Genomic DNA, 26,996 nt, shown 5'->3' with positions numbered 1-26,996 from the left:
CATAGGATGCCAGAAACAATATATTTAAGTTCTCCTTGCTCCCCTCCACACAAGCTTGTGTTCTCCAGAGGTCACATAGTGTTACAGATTTGTTTAGATACTCCATGAAGTATAATTTAAATAAGTCACTTATTCCTGCATACTTGAATAGAGGGCTTCAATCTGCTTCTGGAAGACTTTAACAAGCTCTGCTCTCTTTGCCTTCAGTGTTGGTGTCAAGAGTCCATTTTCTACAGAGAACAGCTCTGTGTGTATGTACAGGTCTTTAACCTATAAAAGAATACAGTTTCACAAGTGACGCTTACAGTATTACATGGAGCATAAGCAACAGCTCTTCCCAGCCTTCTCAAGCTTAGGACAACAATTCAGTCTTAAGAGCGCTAGTAACTAAATTGCTTCTCTGATGCAGGAGTTAAACTCCTGACTGAGAGTCAACCTGTGGGAAACTTGCATTTAATTCCATAGCAATTGCATCTGTTGCCCCAAGCATCCATCTGCCTCTTGGTCAACAGACAGGTAACTGGCCAATGTTTTAATGCCTATTGCATTCAGTTGTCCCAAGCAGCTGTCTTAGGTCCCATTCCAGCAAGAATACAGACTTCCCAGCCATTGTGTTAGCAATACAGGTACTTGTGACAAGCAGGATTTGAAAGTACTCACTTGTTCAAAGGACTTAAGGCCAGCTGCTTTCCCCAGTCTAACCAGATCTTCTAAAATAGCTTTCTTCACTGCCTGGAAGAGACAGGAACAGTGTGGGTAAAGCTACCATTTGGTAATTGGCTCAGGACACAATCATTGCCCAGTCAGAGAGAAGGGAGGTTGGCAAGAATATGTATTTGTAATATTTGTAATATGTGTATGTATTTCAGCATTCAACATTTCTCACATTAACACCATGACAAGAACATGAATATCTTCTCACTGGAAAAAAAGAAGTTATAGTCCTTGAAACTTCCAGGAACATCTTTATTAGTTCCATCTTCTACTTTAAGGACATTTGCATGTTTCACACAGCATTAAGCCAGTTTAATTTATAAAAAGGTGGGCAAAAAATGAAGCCAAGGCAATGCATGATTGGACTTCAGAATTTAAAAAATAATTTTAAAAATCTACCTATGACCCACTGAAAAGGTGAGGCCACTCACTGGATTTTTGCAGGTATCTTCATAGGAACCCTTTACACCCAGTTTTGCTGCAAATTCTGGAAGTGTCTCAGCATCAGGAACCACTATACCTATTAGACAAGACTGAAAACAAATAGAAGTAGGACAGACATGGAGTTATTGGGATTGTCTGTGTGAGAACTTGATAGTTAACAATATATACCAAGCTAGATCTACATCCCCATACATAGCAGTCAAAGTGCTCGTGCAGTTTGTTCTGCACTAACCACTGCAGCAAATATTACTCACTGGTAAAATTGTAGAGCAACTGCACAGAGCTCACATGACATATTAATCCCATACAAGTACGTAATTAACCTTTACCCAACTTGCAACTTGATACCAAGATTTCTTTAGCATAAAAAAGGGAAGGTTGTAGACAGAATATTTCTATTAGCATTATGTTGTCGGGAACAAATCGTCTTCAAGCACTGGTATACTTTAATGTTTGTGCTCTGATCTTCCAGAACTCAATGTGGGAGGAATCTTACAGGATGCTCATTCTTAATATTACTTACCCTCAGGCTTTCCCCATGTACGAAGACTTGGGCTACAGCAACACTTCTGATATAGACATTTTCTATCTTCTCTGGAGCAATGTATTCTCCTTGTGCAAGTTTAAATATATTTTTCTTCCTATCAATGATCTTCAACGTTCCATTCTAGAAGTTAAAGGCGGAGGCCATTAGTTTCAAGTCCCTGTCTTGCTTCTCTGTGCAGAAAAAGATAATGAGTTTGTTGTAAGAAGGGCTCATCCTAGCCTGGCACCTGTTTTGGCTCTCTACAGAATAGAAGGACACTGTTTGATTTCTTCAATTAGCTCAGAACATGATTAGACAGTTCCTTGCTCTTCTCTGGCAAAAAAATGAGATACTTTGCTTTTTATTCTACATGTGACATATTCTTAACTACTGGCCTAGCAGGCATTACGCAAGATCTTGTAACCTGACTGGTCTTTGGAGCTTTGTCTGGAGTTAACATGGTGGATATTGAACAAGGTAATTTGTGAGGCTTTTATTCTGGAATTTATTTGTCCAACTTTGCAGAGTACAGGTAATAAGGAATTCACATCCAGGGGATGGTTTATTTTAAGCAATTACTCACTGGCATCCATTTCCCTACATCTCCCGTGTGAAGCCACCCATCTTTGTCAATTGCTTCTGCAGTCTTCTCGGGGTCTTTCAGATAACCCTTGAACACATTTGGTCCTTTTATGCAGACCTATAGTAAGCACAGGATACTGTTGGTCACCAAATCTTATGTTTCAGTATTTTGACACACACAGGAGATGGTACCTACCTCGCCTTCATTGTTTGAAGAGAAGTAGTTCATTTCTTCCACGTCATCTAGTTTTATGATATTACAAGCCAGTGGGGGTCCAACATGGCCTAATATTAAAACAAACAAACAAACAAAAAAACAAACTCCAAAAAACCAACAAGGATAGTTAACAGTTTCTGGATTTGTATATTCTGTAGATGGGTCTATATGTTATAAAACTTGAAAGACTAGATCTTTGAATGATTTGGGAGAACTCAGGCATCCCCTACATATGAAGACTTAAGTGATAATAGATACTTAGTGGATCTATTCACTACTTTAGTAAGAATCAGTACTGTTTAATGGGGTCTGATACCAAAAGTTCAACAACGTTGCCTTTTTCAGACACTTAATGCAGGAAAAGTAGCAGCTAAGTCTCAATGCTCAGAGCCACTTACTGTCTAATCAGTCATACCAACCATGTGCCATGCTTGCTTTCACAGACTTCCTATTAAGCATATGAGTGATTGTTGCTACCAAGAATCACTTTGAAGTTTTGCATCCAGAATTTCTTTGTTACTGAACTTAAAGTTTCAGTGCCACTTTCTATTGGCAGTTGTGCAAGAGTTTACATGTCTCAACTACCATACCTGTAGTCCAGTCTCCAGGCATTGAGAAAGTACATCCAGCTGAACATTCAGTCTGGCCATAAGCTTCAAAGACCTGTGTGAGCAAAGATAATCATCCTTTGAACACCCAGCCCCCAATATGAATGAGCTCAGTTTAAACTATACCTTGCACAGGTCTCCATCTAAAGAAGAAAGCCAAGATAATGTCATTGTATTTCAGACGTCCTGGTCTTATTGGTGTGACTAGATGTTCTTCAAGTTCAGCTATCCAGATCTTGCTCTGAGCACCTCATGCTCTGCACTCTGTTCTGAAACGTGCCACAGTGGGAGCTTGTGCACTGTCAGGATAAGCCAGAAGCACAGAAGCAACTGCCTGACTTGCTGAAGACACTTCATGTTGCTATTTGTGCTGCCCTGTTCCTCTTCCTGAAGCCTAGAGGATGTTTTTGCAGTACTGTTGTTTGATATCAATTAGCCCTGCAGAATTTTCCTTTACTGCAGATAACATGAATCAAGAATCCTTTAAATACTGAAGACCCTGACAGCAGTCCCTCCAGGCAGAAAATGAGAGGGACTACAGCTGTGTCACTCATTATGTCCAAGTGACCATCAAAGAGATTTTCAAGGAAAAAACTTCAGCTTACCTGACAGCCCAATGCTGATCTGAGAAATTTCAGGACAGAGGGAGATATAGGGGCTGCACCTGTTACCATTATACGCACTCTTCCACCCATAGTTTCCTACAAGTGAATTAGAAGCCATCAGATCAAACTCCCAATGTTATATTGCTCAGGTTACTTACACTTGGAAGAGCTTACCTGAACTTTTTTGAAGACTAGCTTATCCAAAAGGCTGTCATTTCGAATTATGCCCTGTTTCACTTCAATCATCTTCATAGTTGCAGCAAAATTTAACAGGAATTTTTTCACTGGTGTGTTTGCACCACTTTGTATCTGCAGGAAAAAACCATCTCTGAGGTCTTTACTCACAGCTATACCTCCAGTTCTTGCTTCATTAGGAGGCACAGTGCATTACTTTGTTGCTGTAGGATTTGTCTTCATTACTGCCATGCTCTAGGAGGTACACCAAGGGGCAGTGCTAATTTGTATTGGTGCTGTCACACTTCAGGAACAACAGGGACTAGTGATGCTTCTAGAGTAGCTTTTGTTGTTTGTTTGTTTCATTCTGAAAATAGACATAATCTTTCTCTCTGAACAGCAGCAGTCCTATCTCAGTCACAACTGTTCTTGTATTTCAGGAATCTTTAAAGAGTTCTTTCTCCTAAGGAATAATTAACCTAATGGTGGTGTTATGATCTTGAATTTAAACATGTATACTTGCTTCGATGCATGAACATTAAGATAATTTAGCTAAAAGTTGCTCACATACCTTGTCATATATTCTATTGAGGAGTCTTGGTACAACCGGAAATACTGTTGGCTTCAAGGTTTTCATGTCATCTGTTAGTAATTTGATGTCTCCTTGGAAGAAGCCCACTTTTCCTCCACAGCTGTATATCACAGTCTGAAAATTGACCAGATGTTAGCCAAGGATAATTCACAGCTTCGTCAGCCACAATAATTTTCTATGGAAAGCTGCTTGATTTCCAGTGACCAGTAGTAGTATAGGTCTTGAAGAAATACAGAAAGCTTGGGAAAGGTTGGGAATGGTCTCCAGGACAGTCTTTTAACCTCCATTACATGTCATAGCCATTTAGGCATAACTTCTAATAAGTGTTACTTTCAACAAATTTATACATTCCACAAAGTCTTAGTAGCATGTACATAATCTACTTACCTGTACAACTCTCTCAAACATGTGAGCCAACGGAAGATAAGATATGCTGACATCTGAACTTGTACACTCAACCGTGTCCTACAGATGAAAGAAACAGAAGCACATCAACACTCTGTATGCCTACGTGAGAAGAAAATTAATAAAATTTGGACAAATTTGAATAATTTGAAATAGATGCTTTTAAAAGACTGAAGCAACTCAAGCTCATCCATCATCTCTTCAAAATCTGCAGCTGCAACTGTGTGAAGTTTGGGACAGGATAGTTTAATTTCATGTTTCAGCAAACTAAAAATATGGTAGTTTAGTTCTCCTGGCATATAGGTCTGGCTCAAGAACTCCTCAAAGATTCCTCAAAGATCAAAACAACTTGTTTGCAGTACCATTCTGCCTTGGAAACATGGGCACTTAGGAAAGCATGTGTATATTGGGAATTCATAGTTTGTATAAAATGCCCAGAATAAAGCCATTTTCATAATAGTCACATAACCCAGAGATGAATGTTAGCAATAGCTTACCTCTATGGTTCTAAGGAAGCCAGCAGCATTTGCAACAACATTTTCATGTGTCAGCATAGCACCTTTAGGGTTACCTTTGGAGAAATCAAAGTCAGCTGTGGGTCTGACTGCGCTTGCAGTCAGTTGCCTACAGTTTGCTTGGCTCAGTCATTTCAAGCTATCTTGGTATTAGGCTTAGTCACATCATACACTGTCTTAGGAAATCACAAATATGCCTCATTCTGAGTGCTTTCAATTGTAGATATTACATAAAAGGAATGTCTACTGTAACACCAGAGAAATTAGGAGTAGCACAGAGAATGCTGAAACAACGTGCTTCTATAACCCCTGTGGATCAGAATACAGACACAGTTAAACTACCAGGCCCTCTTTATTTAAGGCTAAGACCTCATATGTTGTCTTACCTTATGAAAAATACATCTGATTAGTCTCCCCTCCCTCAGATCTAAGAAGTTCTGTCTTCGTGCACTTCACTTGTACTGACAATGTCCTAAGTAGAACTGCAGTAGTGGCTTGATATGATTCTAGCTTCTTGATGTTGTTAGAATTTCATTTTTTGCACTGGGTACTAAATGTTTTTAGCACAGAGTGTTTTAATAGAGAAGCATCAATATGCAGTCTCTTACCTGTTGTTCCACTGGTAAAACACACAAGGCAAAGATCTTCAGGACTAGGAGGCTAGATGGAAAAAGCCACATCAGGGCAACAGTGTAAGGATTATTATGTTACTAGTCAGTATTTATATATGCTTACTAAAGGGGGATCAATCAGGAGTTCTGTTTGGAAACAGCAAAGCAAGATACAAAAAATTCCTGCCAACCTCCTTTCCTAGCAGACTGGCAAGAGGTTTTTTCAGGAACTAGTTTCTCAAGTTTAGAACTGTTCCACAGAGATACTTACAACTGGTTTTCTGATATTGTTTCTTCCCAGCTCCTAGATTAGAGAAAACAAAACTTAAGATTGCAGCATAAAAATGCGTACCAATAGTACTGGAGTAGATAAATAGATTTCAAATGTGATAGTTTCAAGAATCCAAGTGAAAAATCATTTTCAGTGAGAGAAGTTGGCCTTCCTGCATTTAGTACCCATAGTTTGAAAAAGCTGACTCCTGAGATTGTGAAAAGTATGAATTTGACCATGTAGAAAGTGATCAGAGCTACTGAAGGAATTTGGAAGTACTGAATGGAGATTTTTCATTTTATTTAATGGATTCCACATCTCTTACACTCCATATTTGCACCTCAAATCTGGAAATTAAACCTAGTATTGGTGTATCAAAGTAGTCAGTAATTTGCACATAAAATTTCAAGTAGACTCAACTGTCAGCTTAGAAGCCTGATAAATCCTGTTACAACTACAGCATAGAATCATAGAATCACCAAGGTTGGAAAATACATCCAAGATCATCCAGTTTAACTGTCCATCTATTACAAGCATTTCTCCACTAAACCATGCCCCTTAGTACAACGTCTAAATGTATGTTGAACACCTTCAGGGACAGTGACTCAACCACCTCCCTGAGCAGCCTGTTCCAGTATCTGATCTCTCTTCTGGGGAAAAAAATTTTCCTAATATCCAACCTGAACCTCCCCTGGCACAACTTGAGGCCATTCCCTCTAGTCATGATATTAGTTACACAGAGAAGAGGCCAACCCCCCATCTTGCCTTTCAGGTAGCTATAGAAAGCAGTAGGGTTCTCCCCTGAGCCTCCTCTTCTTCAGACTAAACAATTCCAGTTCCTTCAGCTTCTCCTCATAAAACTTGTGAGATATGCTAAGGAAATTAGTGCATGCTGAGTGTTTACAACACTTGGGCACAACTTCGGTCAATGGTTTGAACTAATGGTTTTTGACTAATATATAAGTTTCAAAATGACTGCTCATTGAGTTCTCAGATACAGGCGTGACAACTGGATAATGCTTACATTAAAGTGTTATTGTTGCCAGAAAAGTTCCAGATGTCTAGCTGGCAAGGTATTCCTCTGCAAGATCAAGCAGAAGTCTTCAGTCACCTACCTCAGCCTCCTGTAGTGCTAGAATTTCAACTCCCACTTTAGCTCCTCTCTCCTTCAGCTCTTTATCAAAGAGATCCATAAGAATTATAGTCTTCAGGCATGGGGTCTTTCCTTGCTCACAGTTCTCAAGCAAGATCTGTGCCTTGTCCGGCTTGTCGCAAATCACTATGCCTATGTCAGCTACCAAAAAGAAATTACATTTCACAGTTTGTTATGACGACATGAGATACTAGTGAATGACAACACAGCAGAACATACACTTAGACTATAACATTCATTTATGTACATGTAATTGATTTATATTCATAATATTGATAAATCCATTTCCATTTGGTTCGTATGAATTCACTGGCTGGCTTGACATTGTTAAGAGGGTTTATTCTCACTAAAGCCAGCAGACTATATAGGTCAAATCTCAGGTCTAGTCAAAGTGAAGACCTTATGCTGATGAACTGAAGATAAACGTCTTCAGTCACAATCAAAACATGTACTTATTCTTTTGGTGTTACCATAAAAAACTTAGATTTGTCCTCACTGATTATTTATTTTTAGCTATCTTTTTTAAATCTAAGGAATTTCAGATTAGGTTGAAAGAGGTAGCTCAAATGTAAGTTAATGCCTCAAATTCCTTGCATAAACAAGAGTTTTATGCAATTACAAAATTGTTAAGACAGCAGAGAAATTGGATTTGTCTGAACATGCTGGTTCCCCACTAACCTAGTGAGTCACAGCTGTGTAGTCTTAAAGCAAAACCTGTTGGCAAGATTTGCCAGCATAACTGTTGAAGTGATTTTGCTTGACAAATCCTGTTCATAGGTGGCAGCCTAGCTAGTTGTGACAGCAGTGAATTTTTATTTCCTCCTTACCCTGATCTTCTCTCATACTAGGGAGAGAAAGTTTGAAGTTGTATTCAAGCTCCCTCGTACCAAGTTTTTTCTCATAATGGCACACTAATTGCTACTTCTGTAGAACTAAACAGATAGCTTTAGGCTAATCTCTACCTCTCCACACTTTACATCCTAGAATTTTTTAAATCAGACATGCATCTAGTCTTAATTTGCATGCAAGTCTGTCTGTATTGTCTGATTGTTTGGCAAACAGTGTGGGAGTTCAAGATTGGCAAACCTCAAACAACCAACAGTTTTTGAACCCTTTGATTGCACCATGGTCCACAGATTCTAGCAGATCTTCTGTGGACTTGCACCCAAGATACTAGGAGATAGAAGAGGCAGAGTGCTTCCTCTCGGTATTAAATCATATACCCTACAAAGTGGCTTTACAGAAACAAAGTGTCTATATAACTACAGGTCAAAGCTACTCTAATTTTTGCATCAAATTCTTTGTTCTTCAGTGTTCCCAAAACAAAGCTTCTTAAAGAAATTGTTATTATAAAATAGTTGAAGTCAATATTTACCTTTGTTAACAATATATAGAATGGCATCTGGCCCCAGGGTGTCATAGAGTGGAACAGCAACCATTGAGTAAGTGTAGCAGGCATACTCAGAAATGATCCACTGAAGAAAGAAAAAAGAGCTGAGGTATACTAGCAGCTCACAAAACAAGGTTACCTGAAGATTTCATACAGCTTAAATAACCCATACACATTAGTAGTGGTGTTTCTATAAGCATTGTGTCTATGAAGTTCTTACAGTATCAAAGGTTCAAGATCATCATTACAGCCCAGCACAGTATGTACCCCATCAGTAATAAGGGAACTGGGAGAGGAAAAGCCAGTTGTAATCATTCCTCATTTGGTCTCAAGCTATTTAACTAGCAAGTTGAGCAGACCCTCTTCTCCCCAGCATGTCAGAATTTTGGGGGAAATAATACTTTTTTTTTTTGCTTACCTCTGGCCTATTCTGAGCAAAAATGCCAATAAACTGATCTGGTGATGGTTTACATCCTTTCTGCAGAAGCCCTGATCCCAGATGTTGAGCTCTATCCAAAACCTGTAAGAAAATTGCCCCCTGCTTTAGTGCTACAAGACAGCACTCCAAGTTAGATTATCTGTCATGTACAACACTCACCTGTTTGTATGTCAGCCACTGATAAGGTTGGTTGGGTTTTCTGTATCCTAAACAGTTGCCATTTCCTAATGGAAAAGTTCAAAAAAGCAGCTGTAAAGCTCAATACTGAAGCTGCATAGCAGTTCAAAACAGCACTGGTAAATGGAGATTGTTTTCAGATGTCCATTTAACTGCATGGAGCATTAAGGTGTGCAGGGTCCACTGTTAAGTACTCTGCACAAACTAAAGTTATAAGGCTGTTTGCTTCATCCTGACAAGCAATACTTCCAGTGTCTGGCAATATTTTCCCATTTCATCCAGCTGAGCTTGAAATAGCTTGCAGGCTATCATGTATTTCCATGTCTGCAATCCCTGAAACCATACAGACAGGAACACACTGCTATTGTAAGCAGGCAGTAATTTAACACTAAAAATAAATGCTTCATAAGACAAAGCAGAGGGATTTTTTTGCTCCTCCCTTCCTACCCCACCCCAAACTTAGTGTTGCTATCTTCACTGAATTCTATCACTGCTGATGTTTGCTCCTGTGCAGTCTGCCAACTAATCCTACTTCCATAATGGTGGAGGAGAAACGTGGTCGCTTATCACTTCACCTCACAGAAGTTTAGGAAAACTTTTTGCTAGCCTTAATTATTACTATTGGCAAGGGGCAAGACAAAAAGTTCTGGAACCATTTCATTTACTCGTGAAATGTTAAGTATCAACTAGCAGCTGCAAAGCTTACCAGAAGCATGCAGTCCTCTCTGGAAAGCTTCATACAAGGTTTTAGTATCTTCAAAGTAATAAGAAAGCAGGTTATTATCTGTCAAGAGTGCAGCTCTTCTCGCTCCTCCCTAGGAACAGAGCATAGTTATGAATTAGTGCAGAGCAGATGCAATGCTATTTGTTCCAGCCAATCCCAGCAGTCCCCTTTAAAGCATTTGAATATTATTGCATTGTTCAGGAAGTTTCATTTTCCTTCCTGGTTTTGATCTACTCAGATACTACTCGTATGCAGAGGAATTTTCTAGATTACCCAGATTAATATTCAGCTTAGATTATTAAACAGACCTTGACTAACATTAAGCGTTACTACTTGCACAGTTACATGAAGTCTGGCATCTTGGTCTATCATTAGCCATGAAACAAATGAAAAGCATTTATAGTACAGGAAAAAAAGTCAGTGACAGCCAAGGACTTTTTGTAAAAAGCACACCTAACCCTGTTGGCAAGAGTTTCTGTCTCTTCCTCTTGGTGTCATAAGACTTCCTTTCTATGCACAATACTGCTGAGTTGCACAGCAGAGAAGGTGGTGTATAGCAGAGAGTTTCCACTGATATCCAGAGTCAAAATAGATTGGTATTTTAGAGCAAGTTTGTCAGAAATAGTCCATCCCCACAAGAAGAATAAGCATTACCTCAATTCCCACTGACTGCTTGTTCAAGTCAACAGGAGGTAAAACAGGCTTTGGCCTGCTTACCACCCAGAGGAAGATGAGAGCTCCAAATGCAATAAGAGTAAACAGTGCTGGTGTTGGGAGCGGTGAAAACAAGACCTGAAGTATCCAGATCATTGTGCTGGATCAGTGCAGCCAGAGTTGAACCTGAAACAAACAAGGTTTAGTAGGTACGAGTTCGAAGCACTCACTACCTGTAAGCCAGGGTTAGTTAAGTACTTTGTTAAGCAATACTACAGATCGTTTCAGCTGTTTGCACCTAAGGACTCCTGGTACAATAATAAAGTATGCTTATGCAATGCTTTAAGCCTCTTAGGAGATCTCAAGTCACCTGTCTCTGTAAATCTTAATCCATTCTGCATCCACCTCCACAAAAAGCTGAAGTCCAATGATGTCAGGCAGGCAAGAAACAAATGTCAACTTTTTCCTATTCAAGACTAAAAATCTGCCTCATTTATATATGTACATCAGTATACATATATCTCTCAGATCAAGTATTAATTAAAAAAAAAAAAAGCCTACTGTTCAGATGTGAACAGTGGAAGAAAAACACAAGATTGCAGTTGTCCAACAGCAGGAGGTATTGCTAAAGTACACACAGGTGTAAAGACCATGTAGCAGTCTGCAGGAGAAGCAGTGTCTTCATGATCAGCTGCTCTTACTGGAAATACAGTCTATGCTGGGGAAGTGTTTCTCATGCTGGCAGTGTGCTCTGCATGAGATACTGTACAACTCCAAACTCTGGATTTCTGCTCTCAAAACTAGGGACCTAGAAGTCAGAGGAGGCAACTGAAATCTTGCTGGGAGATACAGAAGCAGTTTTGCTGCTTGCATCTTGTGGCATCTCTTCCTTCACGGGCAGGCAGGTAAGCAGAAAACTGAGAACGTAGGATTTCCTCACAAGAGATACAAAGAGGCTACCTCAGGTTCCCCCTTAGAATCAAGTACTTTAATTTCTAAAGTGCTCTGATACGTTTCAGATTGAATAGCCAATGCAAATCTAGCACAGGTGACTACATTTGATCTAAGTGAACTGACTTATCTCTCCTAGTATCTAAATAGGTGTGCAGGACATGACACATCACACTTTACAAGGTGAATAACTGCACTCCTTCCAAATCCTTCATGATTAATTGAGGAAATCCAGTCAGTAGATAATATGCCAGCTAGCAACTAACTACATTCCTATACAGGAATACTGCCAAGCATTTTGGAATTTGAGCTCCAGGTTTCCTTCCATTAGAAGAACCCAAGAAAGTTGAAGGTATTTTTCAAACAGTCAATAAATTCAGCCATGTCCAAAAGTCAGAATTTGGATCACCACATCCAGACTGAGCAGGGCTAGATCACCTGCATCACATTTATAGTTTTGTAGCTCTCAATTTGCAGTGACTCTGTTAATTGACAGTCCTGATGTGTTCTCTGGTGACAAACACATGCTTTGGCAGCTCATCATCTGGATAAGAAAGGTTACCTTGGAGGCTTGTTGTTGAATCCACACTACCAAAAGTACATCACCTGAAATGTACCAACTCCCTAGACCTACTTATTTTGAGTTACAACGTGCACATCAAACCTTTGATCTTCTCAGATCATCATCTCAGATACTGAAAGGTCTGCCCCCCCCACAATGGTGCTACAGCAAGAATGGCTAAAGCTCCTGCCTCATGACTCTGCATTGACTATCATGTCTGGCCACTGGACATACCACACCTAGCAAGTATAGCCCTATTTTTTTCAGCACAGACTATTGCACATCTGTGCCCCCTTCCTTTGACTTCTGTCAGGTAAGTCTAGGGAAAAATAATCTTTGAAAATAAAGCCTGCTGAGGAAGTTTGAATTCATGTCAAAGACACCAAGAAGTCTGTTACTCTTATTTGGAAGATTAAGGAGTTGGTAAGATGAATTTGTTAGGCAACTACTCTTCATTTTTTGGACTTGTAACCCAATACTGCAGCAGTTAGTAAACAGCTTTCTGGAGGTGATGAAACAGTATGTAGTTTGTATGTATGTAGTCAACCACTTTTTTGTTACAGTATGAGATCTGAGGCAGCTTGGTGGAGGCATCTCCACTGCTCAACGTAAAAAGGAATTCAGTATACAAACTTTATTCCTTTAACTCAGAGCCTATTCCCAGATTCTCAGTGGCAGAACAAATCACATTTGAACCACTTGTATGCTGGAAGCTTAGTTCATAGGAAGATGGCAAAACTAAACCTTGGTACATCTATGCTCCATCCTCTTAGAGGGATACCAGAGTACTCATGTCCAATTCCTGTGGATTTTCATTCATAGCTGTATGGGAACTGTTGAGTCACAGCGTGAACCACTGATTGAGCACCTGGGGAAAGGACCCAGTCAGCCCTGGGGGTACAGGTGAAGGCAATTCATCTGTGCGACCAGAAGGGTTGGAGCCTGGCTCTACCTCTTTCAGAACGCATTTAAGGGCTGACTGTCACAGAGGAAGGATCTCTTTCTGGAGATCCCTCCCTGGTGGAATCTTCCGATACAGCTGAGTATTCTTCCCTTCCTTTATAGCACCTTTCTATTGTGCCAGCCCTTCTGTTATCACACCTTTGTTGTAACACCTTTCCTACTGTATTTACCTGTTCAATTGCTACAATAGTAATCAACTTTTGACATCTTTTTCCATCTCTAGATGGGCCAAAATGAGATTTCACTTGAGGTATTTCAGATGTCTCTTTCCCGGGCATGAAATTCTTTTGACCAGCATTGAGGATAGAGCTATGTGTAGGCTACTGAAAAGACTACGTACCTGCATAGCTGGACAATATTGAATGAATTGTGCTCTCATGTTCTTGTTTTAATAGTACTCTAATGACTATTTCCTAGATAACAGAAAAGATTAGCTACCTCATTAACTCACATGCAAGGCAGTTTATGCCAAGATATCCAAAAAGACTGAACAACTGAGCCTGGAAGGATAAAGATACTTGGAGTAGCAATCTCAAAGAAGCCCAGTGAGAAAATCTGATCAAGAGAAGCCTGAAGATAACTAAATGCAGAAAAGATTTTGTCCTCAGAAAAACCTGCTAGTAGTCTTATCCCAGCATAATCTACTCAGCATTCCTACATCCTGAAATCATCCTTGACTAGCTACAGGCCAAAACAAAGCAATGTTTAATTTAAAGATCCTATACCAATCTAATCTTGTAAGTCTGGGAAATACATTCATTTGCTTCTATTTTTCTGGCAACCATAATAACTAGCCTGCTTACAATACTGAAACTAGATATGCAAGAATCAAAACTTAATGTGCTTTAAAACCATGAAATTACTGTTCTGTCAAAAAGCACGTATACCTGAATCTTCACATTATACACACACACACAGCTTCACTTGCCTGAAAGACTATTTTAAATGACCTTATGTTATGAAGGAACAACATTCTGCTTTTACTTTCCAACAGTTTCTACAGCTGGGCTTTAGCCACTCCTGTCAAAGTACATGGAGTGTTATTCAGGCTGTGGGAAGAGACCATCAGCAAATTTGTTTCAGCTTCCATAACCAGGCCAATTGTCTACTATGCCTAGAATTTATACTATAAATCCCTGTGAGATCCAAAGCACTGCTGGTTAGCTACTTCTGGCATTGTCCAGAAGGCACTTAATCCTGCTGTCCTGATTGCAGAAGAGCCAGCCAGCAGAGTGGACAGAAATTTTTCTTCATGAGTCTTCTAAGCATGGAAATAAAAGAGCTCTTCCTTAAGTCCAAGCTTTGGAGCAACTACACCAGAATTCAACCCAAAACTCTGGGTCCTCTATATATGGATGATATCTGGTCCATACACACTGACTGGAAGTGTTACTCAGTGTAGTATGCAACAGTGTCACAGCATTTCTGACCATGAGCCTGAACTCTTTTAACCATGTAGAAAGGTTGGAGTGCTTTAAACCCCTGAGTTTTGAGGGACTTAACTCCCTGTGACTAGAAAATGCATAGGATGTCTCAAATCACCTCTGTTGGTCCCCCCGTGCAACAGGAGGTGAGACAATTAAAGTGTACTTCAACTGTCTGGCCTGATCAGTGATCAAGGATAAGGTGCACTGGGATCAAGAGTGCGAAGGCTTAGGCTTTCCCCATCCCTCTTTTTTATCAGAAGAGATTATAGTAAGTCCAGTCTTGAGTTCAGGACTGTGTGTTCTCATCTCTACTGTACCCCACTTTCCAAATGCCCCATACTCTCCAGGGCAACTCCTTCATTAGCTAGAAGGAATGAAGGAGCATTTTTCTCTATTCTCTCCAAGGCAGCAGGCATTGGTAAGTAACTAATTCTATGATTTCAAGCACAATAATTTGAAGAAAGAAAATTTATCTCACTGTAGTTCTTTACAGGCAACAGATCTCTGGTCCTTGTGCTATTTTAGGGGCAAAGGTCATGCTCTGCCTATGAGATCTTCTAAGATTATATTTTTTTGTCTTAAGTTTGCTTAAGAAACACACACACACACACTTTTGAGGTAATTGTGAAATCAGCATTAGTAAGGTAACATGCTGACACTTTCCAAGCAGAAATAGAATGGAACCAACTGCTCTGAGGTCTTTATTTAGTTAACCACCATTATTTCACTCCTGACATTTGCTTTCCCACAGTGCAGCTCTTGCCTGGTCTGCAGATGTGAGCTAATGAGTTGGAAGCATTATGTCCCATCTTTCTTCAGCTCAGCAAGAAGTGTGTGTTCTGAAGGACTTAGTATCCAGAAAGAGGCTTAAAAGCAAGACCTGAGCAGCAATTGCTGAGTGCAGCCATGTACAGACCACATCACTTATTAATATAATGCCCTAGTAGATGTGAGACTTTAAGGACAAATAATATTGCTGACTCAGTTATGTAAAGAGAAATAAAATCCCAGAGTTAACAGCCACAGCTTTTCACAGAACCCTGTTTAGAGGCAGACATGTCTAAAGCAGAATCCATGGAGTCTCACTTTAGGAAGGCTTTGCTTTTGGAGCGTAGCAGTTTAAGTGCCCTCTGTTTGCCTGAGAAGCACTCTGCTATCAGCCGGGAAAGCACGAGGTCCCAGTCATTTACATCCAGGAAGTACAGCACTCAGACTGCGTTATGGCCTATTTCTGAACCCGCCTCATGAAACCTATTCAACTCAGGCTTTCTGCCTGCTAAAATAGAAAGTTCATTATGATAAGAAAAAGTACAGTGTCTGATATTTCTGTCCCTTCATCAGGAACATCATGACACCATGATGCTGCTTTGTCAGAAAACTTCAAAAGTCAAGCTTCCGTGTACATTTTATTTCAGGCTTTCTCCTTGAAAACTCCCTGTCCAAAAGGTGTATCAGGCACACACAAAGACAGAACATATTCAGCTCCCTGAAGTTCTGAAGAATCGTAAACATAGTTAACTTAATCAGTTTTGTTACCAGTTGTTCCTACTAGATAATATAGCACAATATCCTCACCAAATAGACTTGTACCTGCACTACTGGTACATTAATGGGAAATTATCTCCAAGTGTGTTCAAAGATCTAGAACAAAAGCCCAACTTAGAATTGCCCAAAGAAAACCAGAATGTAGCAGTTTACAGAGTACAGCCAACAGTAAGAATTTTTAAATACTGATGTTTTTATGACAACTTATTACAGCAGTTGTATCACCCAGAGCAAAGAGCAAATATATATCTGAACTTAACTAAGCTTAAGATTAGCATCATGCCGATGGTGGTTCTACTGGAACTCTCCTACCTGGTTCCTGATAAACACATTACCTTCAGCCCCTTGAACTGAGCTCTGCATTTGCACATGGGTAATGCTGAGACTTCCGTGAGCAACCACCAGCAGGGCCATGAGCAATGAAACAAAAGTAGACCTTTAATGCTTCTGCATTTCAGAGCAAGCACATAGGGAAAAAAAAAACAGCAATCAAAAGCACATACCATTTCGTTGACGGGGCAGGAAGCCAACCTCTTTTCCTTAAGTAAAAGGAAGCTTTATAAGCATAATAGCAAAACAAAAACAATTAGATAGCGTTCACGTTAAAGCTACAGCTTGTTCCCTCTCCCTGGTTTAAATAAATCAACGAGCAGAAAAGCATGCTGGGAACAAAAGGGGGAAGTGAAGTGGTTAGAAAAGAATTTGCTGCGAAGGGCTGGTAGTAGTTTTGGTTTTGGTTTGGTGAGGCAAGAAGGGTAAAGTTTCTGAAGAAGCTGATGAAAAATATGATGTTTGTAATTTACCATTTCTGTCCCATAATAACCTCAATCTAGTTTCTTTTCTTCCCCCTCTACATAAAGCTGTACTTTCAATATTAGGGATTTTCTCTCTATAGCTGTATTGTGAGTTAAAGTGAGCAGGGATTTGCAGCTGTACTAGTAACAAAATGCTTTGAGTACAGTATTTTTCACCCACTGGTGTAATACTTATTGGTAGTCTGGATCCTGGTTTCTTCTCTTTTTCTCTTTAGAAGCTGCCTTGTCTTTCTAAAGTGCTTTCTGCTGTACTATAGTCACCTATGTGCAGTTCTTTGCACAAATTCACGTTGAATCGTGCTTCAAACTCTACTTCCTGCTCCAACAGAGATTTGCTTTCTGCATACGCTAGGCTGCTGTAGCTTTTTTTCTATCCTGTGCTCTGCCAACATTGCTGAAATGTTGCAGCAGGCTTTGAGGGCTGGGAAGGTATTAAATTCACCTACATGCTCTCTTTAATGTCTGGACCTCAGATCTTGGAAATGGTTTTGCACATCTCAGATTGCACATCTGAAAGCTTTCCTATACCATATGATTTCAGAATAATGTACACCTTGATAGAATAAACTATAGCTAAAATGGAGTAATACAATGTAATAGTGTGCAACATGCCCTGGACCTTGGCTTGCTAAAGCATTCAGCTCTACTAACTGCTGTTGTTTTCAATGCTGCTTAAACTATACATTAATTGGGTAAAACTAACTTACACTGTAATTGTGGCATTATTTAGCAGTGCAGATAGACCTTTAGGAAAGCTGATGATTAAATTCCTGATTTTGCCATGAGCTTTGAATGAACATGAAAAAGAAACAGTTTGCTCTGCATGGAATTCCTATACATTTGGCTTTGTCTCCTCAGCTGCGCCTGTGGCATTTAAGTGAAGTTGTGACCTTCAGCTCTTATAGTGCCAGTCAGGGTGCTCCTACACCTGGAGGAAGGCAGTGTTCTTACAGTGAAGGCAAGGAAAGCCAGGCTTATGGCCCAGGTACCTGCATTAACTTCTTTGAGTGCTTCTCTGAGGCGTTCCCCCTTCAGAAATCTGGCCTCAAGTAGTTACCTGCATCTTTCATATCCACTAACAAGTTAAGATGTGCAGTAAGTACAGTATGTATAGACAAACTTTAATTTTTTGTTTTCTGTTGTTACTGTCATAAAAGGTGGGATAAAAAGAGCTTTTATAACTAACCATAAAGTCGTGGCACAATAGGAGCATCGACTGTCCAAATATTCTGTCTACCTACAGCAAATAGCAAAGGATGTAAATAAATGAAGAGGAAGCATTAGCTCAGTTCATAGCTTTGTTGTAGCTTCAAGACTTGGATCTTGATAGTGTGAGTCTGTGCAAAATGTGGGCTCACTTTATTGGTAGGGTTTTTTAATTTCAGTTTTCTTAATGCTATAAAATTAATAGTTCTTTATTACTCTGCTACTTTTTTTTTTCTTTTTTTTTTCTTTTTTTTTTTTTTGTATGTCTGTTGTAAACAAATAAAATGCACAGGGAAATAAATAATCGCACTGGGTTCCTCAGGGGATGCACTGAGCAGGATGATGGACTATGGCTTGGAAGAGCAGCACACATTTTGCCAGGTCTCACTTGCAGCTTGATTTCTGGTTAACCTCTCTTCTATCCCCTCCTCTGTTACTGCTGTAGATCTATGCACAAGCAAGAGATTGGAGAGGCCTCCATCTGTATAACTGTGAAAGCTGTGCTTTAAAAATGTTTAATAATGAAAAAAAAAAGGCATTATAGCTAGCTTCTGTGATTTTAGTTAGGGACTAAGGTCCTGTTGTACTGAATATGGCCAAAAAGCTTGTGCATCTACCAATCTAGTGTATAGTAATATTTTAATGAACTACAAAATCTGCCTCTGGTGCTGTGGAACCAAATGATGGCTCATTTTCTGTCACTCTGTTTTCACCTACAGTCTGAATGGGAGCCTGGCACTGGTGCTCTGTGCACTGTATCTTTAAATAGTAAAAACTGATAAGAGAACAGCCTCAGCATGGATGGACGTCAGATTTCCAGTTCCAGTCTATAGCAACAGGGAGTGTTCAGGTGGTTGCTTTTGCTTGGGCTTTTATTATGGCTGTGATTTCTTTGTATGCCTCTGTGAGCTCAGACTTGGTCCTTCCATAGCAGACAGCCAACTCCTGGGCTGTTGGCTTTAAAAGTATACAACGTGATAAGAGCAGTGCACTTGGATCCCAGCACTGCAGCGAATTAAGGCTGTTTTACTACTTGCTGTGCTTCTCTGCAGAAGCAGGAAGGTCAGTACTTTGGAAGGTGTAGGCAAAAGAGATTTGCTTACCTTTGTCCACGCAAAGGAGGGGCCAGCACAGCTGATTTGCTTCACTGCTTTACAACTCCAAGGGGGGCGTTGAAGGGTTGGTGCTTCCCCAGCTCCCGTGGCAGGACTGAGCCCCGAACCATCGGTGTGTGGCTTTAATAAACAGGCAACACTGCACCCAGGTAACCCTTGAACCTGCGTTGCAACAGGTTCAAAGGTAAAAATTATTCCTGATCAAATATAAAGAGCAATTTTGGCTGGTTAGAGATGTTAAACATACAGCTCTTGTGCAACAGCTTTCGAAGAGGGCAGCACACTGTGAAAGTGAACCCTAGTCTTGCAAGAGCTGCACACTTGGATTTTCAATAGGGCTCTTATTAATTGTGAGTACACATGGAGCACAGAGTAAGTGTTATTTTGCAGAGACAAGGTGCCTCCTGGATTGCATGTAGAGTTTGCAAACGTATCCTTACATTTTTCCCTGTTGCTTTGTGGAGGTGCTCCTTCTCTAGCATGTCTGACTGCTGAGGAATGGGTTTCCCTTGCAGCTCAAGTGGTCCACAAAGAACCATGTTCCTTTATGGCAGGAGCTCTGAGCACAGTTAGGATATACACAATAGTTATCTTACCGTTATATATCTTTGCATCTAAAGATGTACAAATAATATTTACTTGCTGAACGAACAAGGGCAGTTTGATGCCCATGATGCTAGGCTAAGCCTAGTTCAAAAGGGATTTATATTCATTTAACCATTTGCATTTATTTATTTTTTGTCTTCCTCCTTCTATGAAAGGTGTTGTGCTTAATGCTGATGGAAAACAGGCTGTAAGGTACTGGCACTGAGCAGCTAGGTGAAACTTCTTGGCTTCACTTCCTGAGGCTGCAAACTTTGGAAGAGGTTTGCAGCTTGGGATCTGAAAACCAAAGCTAAAAATTCCGAAGTTCTTTAGTATTGTCAGGACTGGTCAAGATCACAAAGCTTTTGTTGATTTAGGTCTGGTTTGACTAGACCTGAAACTTAACTTATGCATAATGTTTGAATTACAACATATTACTACTTTTTACTTGAGATCCCAAGTATCTTTGACTGGGGTGGGAAACCTGCCCATACCAGTATATGTTAACACAAGTAGAAGCACCTGTGCCAGGAGTGCCAGAATCGGGCTCCCATCAGTGCTGCACCACTTATCCACCTACACCTTCTGAGCTGCAATATCCTCTAAGTTTTTAGAAAATGACAGTTTTGGGAAGGATAAAAGAATGAGTGGGACTGCTCCAAGCTTGCTGTAAAGAGATAATAATGGTGTTAAGGTCTCTTGGTTCTGGTCTGTGGTGCCTCCAGAATCAGGGAAACGAAACAACTGATTTAATTCTGCATGAGGTATGCAGTAGATATGAAGATTAAAAAAAAAAAAAAAAAAAAGAAGAAGAAGAAAAAGAAAAGATTAGTTGGGTAGATCCTTATATTCAATATAAGTGAGTATTGCCTCATTGTCTCTAAAGAGCTAAAATTACTGACAGTGTTTTTGGCTCTAGATATATCTTAACTTGCATACAGATGCACGATGGAAGCATAGCAAGGAGACAACAAAACCAGGTATGTAAGATACCTGTATGTGCTAGGCTGTAACTTCTTTCTTCCTAGTGTATAAGGTGTGTCTTTTTACATCTTTTTAACAACAGATTAATAAGTTGTGGTGTTTTGTCACCTTTCACCCATAACGTTTCTTCCTGAAGAATGAAAACGAATAGTTTACTGCTAAAACAAGAGCTGAGAGTAGTAGGCATTTCTGAGCAATGAGTTTGTCATCTCTGAGACGGGTAGGTTGGGCTCTTGAGTAAGTCTCAGTCTTGCTGAGTTGTTAATGGTGGTAGACCTTTTCCTGTTTCTTTTGAAAGCAGGTGTGAGAAAACATTTACCCATGCCCTAAAAAACACCTGGGTTTATGTTCTGTATTGCAAACTTGTTTGTATGCATTATCTGTGTTCCCTGTTGTTTCCAAATGAGTGATGTCTTAGTTTGTGATCTCAGTGACTAGAACACACGACCAGTGACATAAAAGAGGCTGTAACAGTTGTGGAAATATCACCTATGTCCTAGTTTTGAAAAGGAGGAGCTCAAGGTAGAACTTGTCACAATTAACAAAAGCTGTTTTTCCAGGAGGTAGGAAAAAATCACCAATATTTTCATGATCGAAAATTAAATTAATTTCTCCCTCAAGACAATTCTGAAGAAAAGAGATGACAAATGACAGGAAGAATTCTTTATAGACCAGCAGGGATCACATAACTATTTATCAAGTTAAGAATTTCTTAGAAAGTAGTTTTCTAATTTAAATGGAAATCTTTGGGCAGGGTGTGATTCAAAATATTTATTCAAAATTAGTGATTTTTGACAGATGTCTGCAGTTAGTGTTTTTTTTTTTTTAAGTATGTGACAATCCAAATTTTCTTTGGCTGACTTTTATTGGTGATAGAAAGCTTAATACTTTGCTTCCTTGGTTTAAATTAATTTTCTCTGCTTATCTGAAGTATGACTAGTCGCATTACCATTTCTTTCAAATATCGCTCAAGCAATTTAATCATTTACCCTTTGTGCAAACTTGGCACTTGAGTGATGAAGAACATATGCCAAGAGGAAATAAAATTTGCAAGGAGTGTGCGTGCCAGCTTGCTTACAGCTCTGCTACCAACAGTGGGATTTGCAAGAATACTGTAGATACCATAGAGTATCCCTGAATGCTGATCAAAAGTGATTCTTGCTGAGGTGTGCAACCAATCCAAGCTGTAAAGACTGGAGCTAAAGGTCATTACTACACAAAGCTGGAGTTTAGTCACTCTTCCAGGTAAAATATAAGAAATCTCTTTTTATTGGTCTTGTGAAATTTACTCAGACGCGATAGTCTATCAAGTGATAAACATGAAACAAACTCTAACCCTTCAGTCTAAACAATGTTCCTGACATTTGTTAAGTTTGGTGACAGTATTTTAGAAGTCATTCTTACTGTGTTAATAGTTCTGTGTAAAAGGGATGGATACATAATGAATTAATGACTGCTTATGTCTGAATGTTTACTATTACCCTGGTGCCCGAGATCAGCCACGGTCTTGTTTTATTTTCTAGTACTGATGCTGTGTGATACTGAAGGATCTCACTGAAATTGCAATTTTCATGTTGCTGTGACAATCTTGCACTCTCTTTTCTTCATGTAGAGCTCCAGTGGCATAGCCCAAAAACTGTTAATGGTTTTAGAGCCAGACCAGTGGCACTTATGATAACTGTAGATGTTAAGTAAATATGCAGAAATATGAATTAAACTGAGTCACTATGGAGGAACTGGAACTGTTGGATTTGTGCCTTGACTTGCAGACTCTGAGAATTCCACGTAGTTCTATTTGGTATTAAAATCTGTACCATGAGATTAACTCTTCTTAGCTTAGACCTGAAAAATATTTGGTATATATCACTTTTATTCCATTTAATGGGAATCATGGATGGAAAAAGGAGGGAAACCTAACTCTGCATAATCTCCAGCGCAGTAATACCATGCTTATCTCAAAAGCATTAAATGCTGCATATTGCATGTTAACTCCAGAGATCACCCTGCATATATTCTGCCTGGCTGAATGGTTGGAACAGCAAGGCTGTGATGAAAGTCTGTGGACAGATAGAGTTGTCAGGTCTTTTCTTCCTTTAAAGGTTAACGATATAATGGGGACTGCTCAAACATAAAATGGGCAAACACAGTGGATACTGATGAGCTCACATCCAGCTGGTAGCAATAGCTGAAGGTTTCCTGGTATTAACACCTGATGAAAATGAAAATCGCCTTGTACAGTTGAGGTTCTGATGATATTTTGAAGCTCAATACAGGTTTGTTATGGCCACCCAGACCTTGGTTTCTGCATCAACTTCTTTAGACCTTTAACTCAAATCTTGAGAAATAATCCAAGAAATGAAATTTCAGATTCATTTGTTCAGCTCTTCTCAAAGTTTGGCTCTGTTACTTTGCCTAATAATTTACCTCTAAAAATTGCTGCATTTAACCTCCTCTACTGCTAGGATAAAGCATGGGCAAGAGAAGCAGGCATGACAGTTTAAGAACAGAGACTTTGCCAAGTGACTATGAAGTAAAATAAAGAAGGAAATTGTTCTTAGTGACTTTAGACTTCGAACGTTATTAGTCCATAGATTCAAAGGTAGTAATATCTGATGTATAATATTTAGACGAGGAAAGTTTAAAGACCACTTGGAATGCCTCTACGTGTCACAGTGATGTAACTTACTGAATCAAATGAGGTATAGGTAGGCATGAAGATTCCATAGAATCACAGAATATCCTGAGTTGGATCACTGAGGAACATAGAATCATCAAATGGTATAGATTGGAGGAGACCTTTAAAGATCATGAAGATCCAACCCCCCTACCATGAGAAGGGCTGCCACCCACCAGATCAGACTGCCCAGGATCACATCCAATCTGGCCTCATATCTCCAGAAGTGGGGCATCCACAGCTTCTCTAGGCAGCCTGCGCCAGCTCCTCACAATCCTCTGAGTAAAAAAATTGCTTCCCAACACTTAACCTAAATTTCCCTTCTTTTATCTTAAAGACATTCCCCTTGTCTTGTTGTTATCAGACTGTGTAAGAAGTTGGTCCTCCTCCTGCCTGTAAGCTCCCTTCAAGTACTGGAAAGCTGCAATGAGGTCTCCCAGGAGCCTTCTCTTCTCCAGACTGAACAAGCCCACTCACTTGGACTTTCTTTCTAGGAGAGGTGCTCCAGCCCTTTGTTCATCTTTGTGGCCCTCCTCTGGACCCATTCCAACAGCTCTGGATTGAGTCCAACTCCTGGCTCTGCAAAGGAACACCCAAAATTCAAAACCTTTGTCTGAGAGCACTGTCCAAACACTCCTTGAACTCCAGCAGCTCGGTACATTGACCACTGCCATCTGGTATTGGCATGACCTTTAATTTCCAAGATAATTATGTATTTCTTTAGAAATCTGTTGAAATGGATCATTGGAGCTAAATGCTCCAATAGCTAGAGGGATTTTTCATATCCTTGTTGCACAAGATCACAAAAGGAGACATTGCTTTAAACTGTGTAGCTAAACTTTAGTTAAACCTTCCTTTTTTGAAAGTACTTTTCTTGTACTTGTATTTTGGTACCTAAAACGAGATTCAGAAATTTAGGGATAATAATTGAGGTAGTTTCAATAGCACACGGTGTTTTTCATGATTTTACAGGTGAAGAACAGTTGTATTCAACTTTGTGTCCGTTGAAGCTATTGATCTTGAAGACGTAGTTTGTTTGAATAAAAATAGGTGTGCATTGGTGTTTAAAGAAGTTCGTCAATAAAAAAATGTAGTGATATTCAAACTTAGGCAATCAGTACTTCCTATGAAGGAGTTGTAACCCCTGCGTCATGTTTAGTTAGGGTTTGGAATGAGGTGAGTAAATGACCTTGTCTACCTGATTAATCCATGTACAACGGATGAGTGTGTGACATGCCCTAATGTGGATCTGTGGCATTTGTACTGCAATCACAACGGTTGACTTTTCAAGAAAACTTTTCTTAGAAAATTTCAGGCCCAGTTGGGCCTGATGCCCATGTTTTTTTCTGCTGCCTATTCCAGGGAAGCTCAGTCATATTTTATTTGTGTTACATATTCTGTTTTAGAGCATGTGGGCTATTTCACATGAATCAAAATAAAATAAGACTCTCACAGCCAGTAAATTATGTTGGATTTGCTCCTGATGTCCAGTGAAAGACAGGCAGTGCTAAGAACCTTATTAAAAAGAAGAAAACAACTTACAGAAAGAGGAGGAAAGTACAGGATAAGCAGAATGCGGGAGAATGGAAAATAAATGTATGTTGGCTGTAAAAAAGCAACCTTTCTGCCTTGGTAGTTTCGTGACCTTTGTCACTGATGGTATTGGACTACTTGTGAGCTCTTGATTGTGTAAAAGTTTGAAGGTCAGAAAAATGATATGGGCAGGAAAAAAAAGTCAGTTAGGTGTTTGGAGCAGCGATTGGTAGCTCCTTTTTGAGGGACACAGATGATACCCTGAGCAACACATAGGGCCCTGAGTGCCACCTACTGCTTCTGGACCATTTGCTGGTACGTGGAGGTGTTTACCTAGGTTGCCTGGGGATTTGGAACTTCCTTATCTGCTCTGATTAAGCCAAAATCCTTGGTTAATTAGGATTATTTGTTTAAAATCTGGTGACAGCCAAAGAAGCTGAACCAGCAGAATAAAAAGAGGAATGGGAGGTATGTGTCTCAGGTTCAAATGTACTGCAACTTGGAAACAACATAGTCTTAGTGTGCCCTTCAGTACCAACTTTACCCTGCCTTTTGGTTATACTGATTCTGTCTGTGATGTAAAGAAGCCTCTTAGTGCCTTCATCTGTCATGTTCAGCAGGCAAATATTTCAGCTCTTTTAGGCCGGATGGTCCAAGAAGCAGCTGAGTGGACTGTGACATCCTGTGGTTTGCTTTTTTCCCAGTCCAGTGATTCTGGGCTTCTACTTGAGCGTGATGCTTGGACCATTGGCTTCTCAATCTCAGTGGGAAGTGCTGCAGTGGGGGGAAGGTTTTGTCTAATAGCTGGCCTGGCTGCATCCATCACCCTTGGCAAGATGCAGCTTCACTGCTGCTTTCGTGTATATGCTGAAATATTGTGTTCCTTTTACAAGCTGTTCTGGAGAGATGCATCTGGAAGCTGTTCTCAGGAGCTAGGAGGAATTCATGTGGATATCTGTCTCCTCTGATACATTTCTTTTGCCTCTGAGCTCACAGATTACTGTGGTGGACATCTCTGAGCATGATATTAAAATATTTTCTCAGTAAAAATACTGACATCCTTCTACTGTTGAGTTTTTCTGCTTACTTTCTTCTGAGTTTGAGATCACATGTCTAAACTGAAAGATAACAAGTCCTTTCCCACTGTTAAAGTTTGAGATTGATGCATTCTGAAGTACAAAGTTTCTGGTTGCTGAAATTATGTCTAGCATTCATAGGCAGACATTAAAATTTAAGTTATGCTTTTATACCCAAAATATCACAACCCAAATTAGATACGTATTTTTAAACCTTTAGCCTTTTAAAAACCTTTGAAATTGTCTGGCTTCCTAGTAAAGTTTGCATGTACATTAAAAAAAGTAATAATAAAATAAACAAGGCTTAGTCAAGTTAGATGATGATTAAGTTAAACAACATTTGTGAGCTAACTTCCTGGTCTGTTTCCAAGTCAAGGAGAAAAGCCTTGAGTGAGAACAGTGAGAATAGTAGGAAGACAAAACTGTATTTTAAGGGGGGGGGGAAAGAGGGAAAGAAGAGGAGCGACCTTTCCCTCTCAAAAGCTTTTCACTTCCACTGGAGAACGTTAGAACTCCAGTTGAAATGCTCTGGTCTGTGATTTTTCCATCTCCGAATGTGAAGTACTGCCCTATTATTCAGCTTTTCATGCAATGAGGGGTTACAGACTTACCTTGGGGTAAGTCTGTTCTCATCACAGTGCAGGTTCCCTCAGTGTAGGTTGAACTTTTAACCTGGGCTGCAGTTTGTGTGCTTCATCTTGTTGGGAAAAGGGAAGGGAGGAACAAATTTTCACCGGATATGGCGTCACTGGCTCTAAA

The 26,996-nt window shown here is 39.8% G+C and overlaps 1 protein-coding gene across 1 annotated transcript; it reads right to left on the bottom strand.

Moving 5' to 3' along the window:
* Nucleotides 1-2: 2 nt before the first annotated feature.
* ACSL5 (acyl-CoA synthetase long chain family member 5) lies at nt 3-26,996 on the bottom strand. The gene is made up of 22 exons (XM_048945637.1): nt 26,849-26,996; nt 19,374-19,547; nt 10,802-10,987; nt 10,130-10,238; nt 9,406-9,470; nt 9,226-9,327; nt 8,793-8,892; nt 7,380-7,558; nt 6,265-6,297; nt 5,991-6,042; nt 5,365-5,438; nt 4,850-4,927; nt 4,442-4,576; nt 3,871-4,005; nt 3,697-3,792; nt 3,074-3,146; nt 2,463-2,551; nt 2,268-2,384; nt 1,682-1,825; nt 1,146-1,247; nt 661-732; nt 3-270 (listed from the first exon to the last, which is right to left on the bottom strand). The coding sequence occupies exons 3-22, from the start codon at nt 10,955-10,957 to the stop codon at nt 130-132; spliced, it is 2,052 nt and encodes a 683-aa protein (XP_048801594.1). The 5' UTR covers nt 10,958-10,987; nt 19,374-19,547; nt 26,849-26,996; the 3' UTR covers nt 3-129.

This window comes from Lagopus muta, chromosome 5, assembly GCF_023343835.1.
Source record: "Lagopus muta isolate bLagMut1 chromosome 5, bLagMut1 primary, whole genome shotgun sequence".
Taxonomy (NCBI): domain Eukaryota; kingdom Metazoa; phylum Chordata; class Aves; order Galliformes; family Phasianidae; genus Lagopus; species Lagopus muta.
The sequence above is the reverse complement of the archived record's forward strand: the minus strand, read 5'-3'. Positions and strand labels throughout refer to the sequence as shown.

Bases quoted from the DNA above. Each gene is read 5' to 3' on its own strand.
- ACSL5 (XM_048945637.1), bottom strand. From the start codon at position 10,957: ATGATCTGGATACTTCAGGTCTTGTTTTCACCGCTCCCAACACCAGCA. The intron at 5,439-5,990 runs GTAAGAGACTGC...ATTTCTCCAAAG, and splicing joins TTTTACCAGTGGAACAACAG to GTAACCCTAAAGGTGCTATG. The intron at 733-1,145 runs GTGAGTGGCCTC...TGTCTCTTCCAG, and splicing joins AAGATACCTGCAAAAATCCA to GCAGTGAAGAAAGCTATTTT.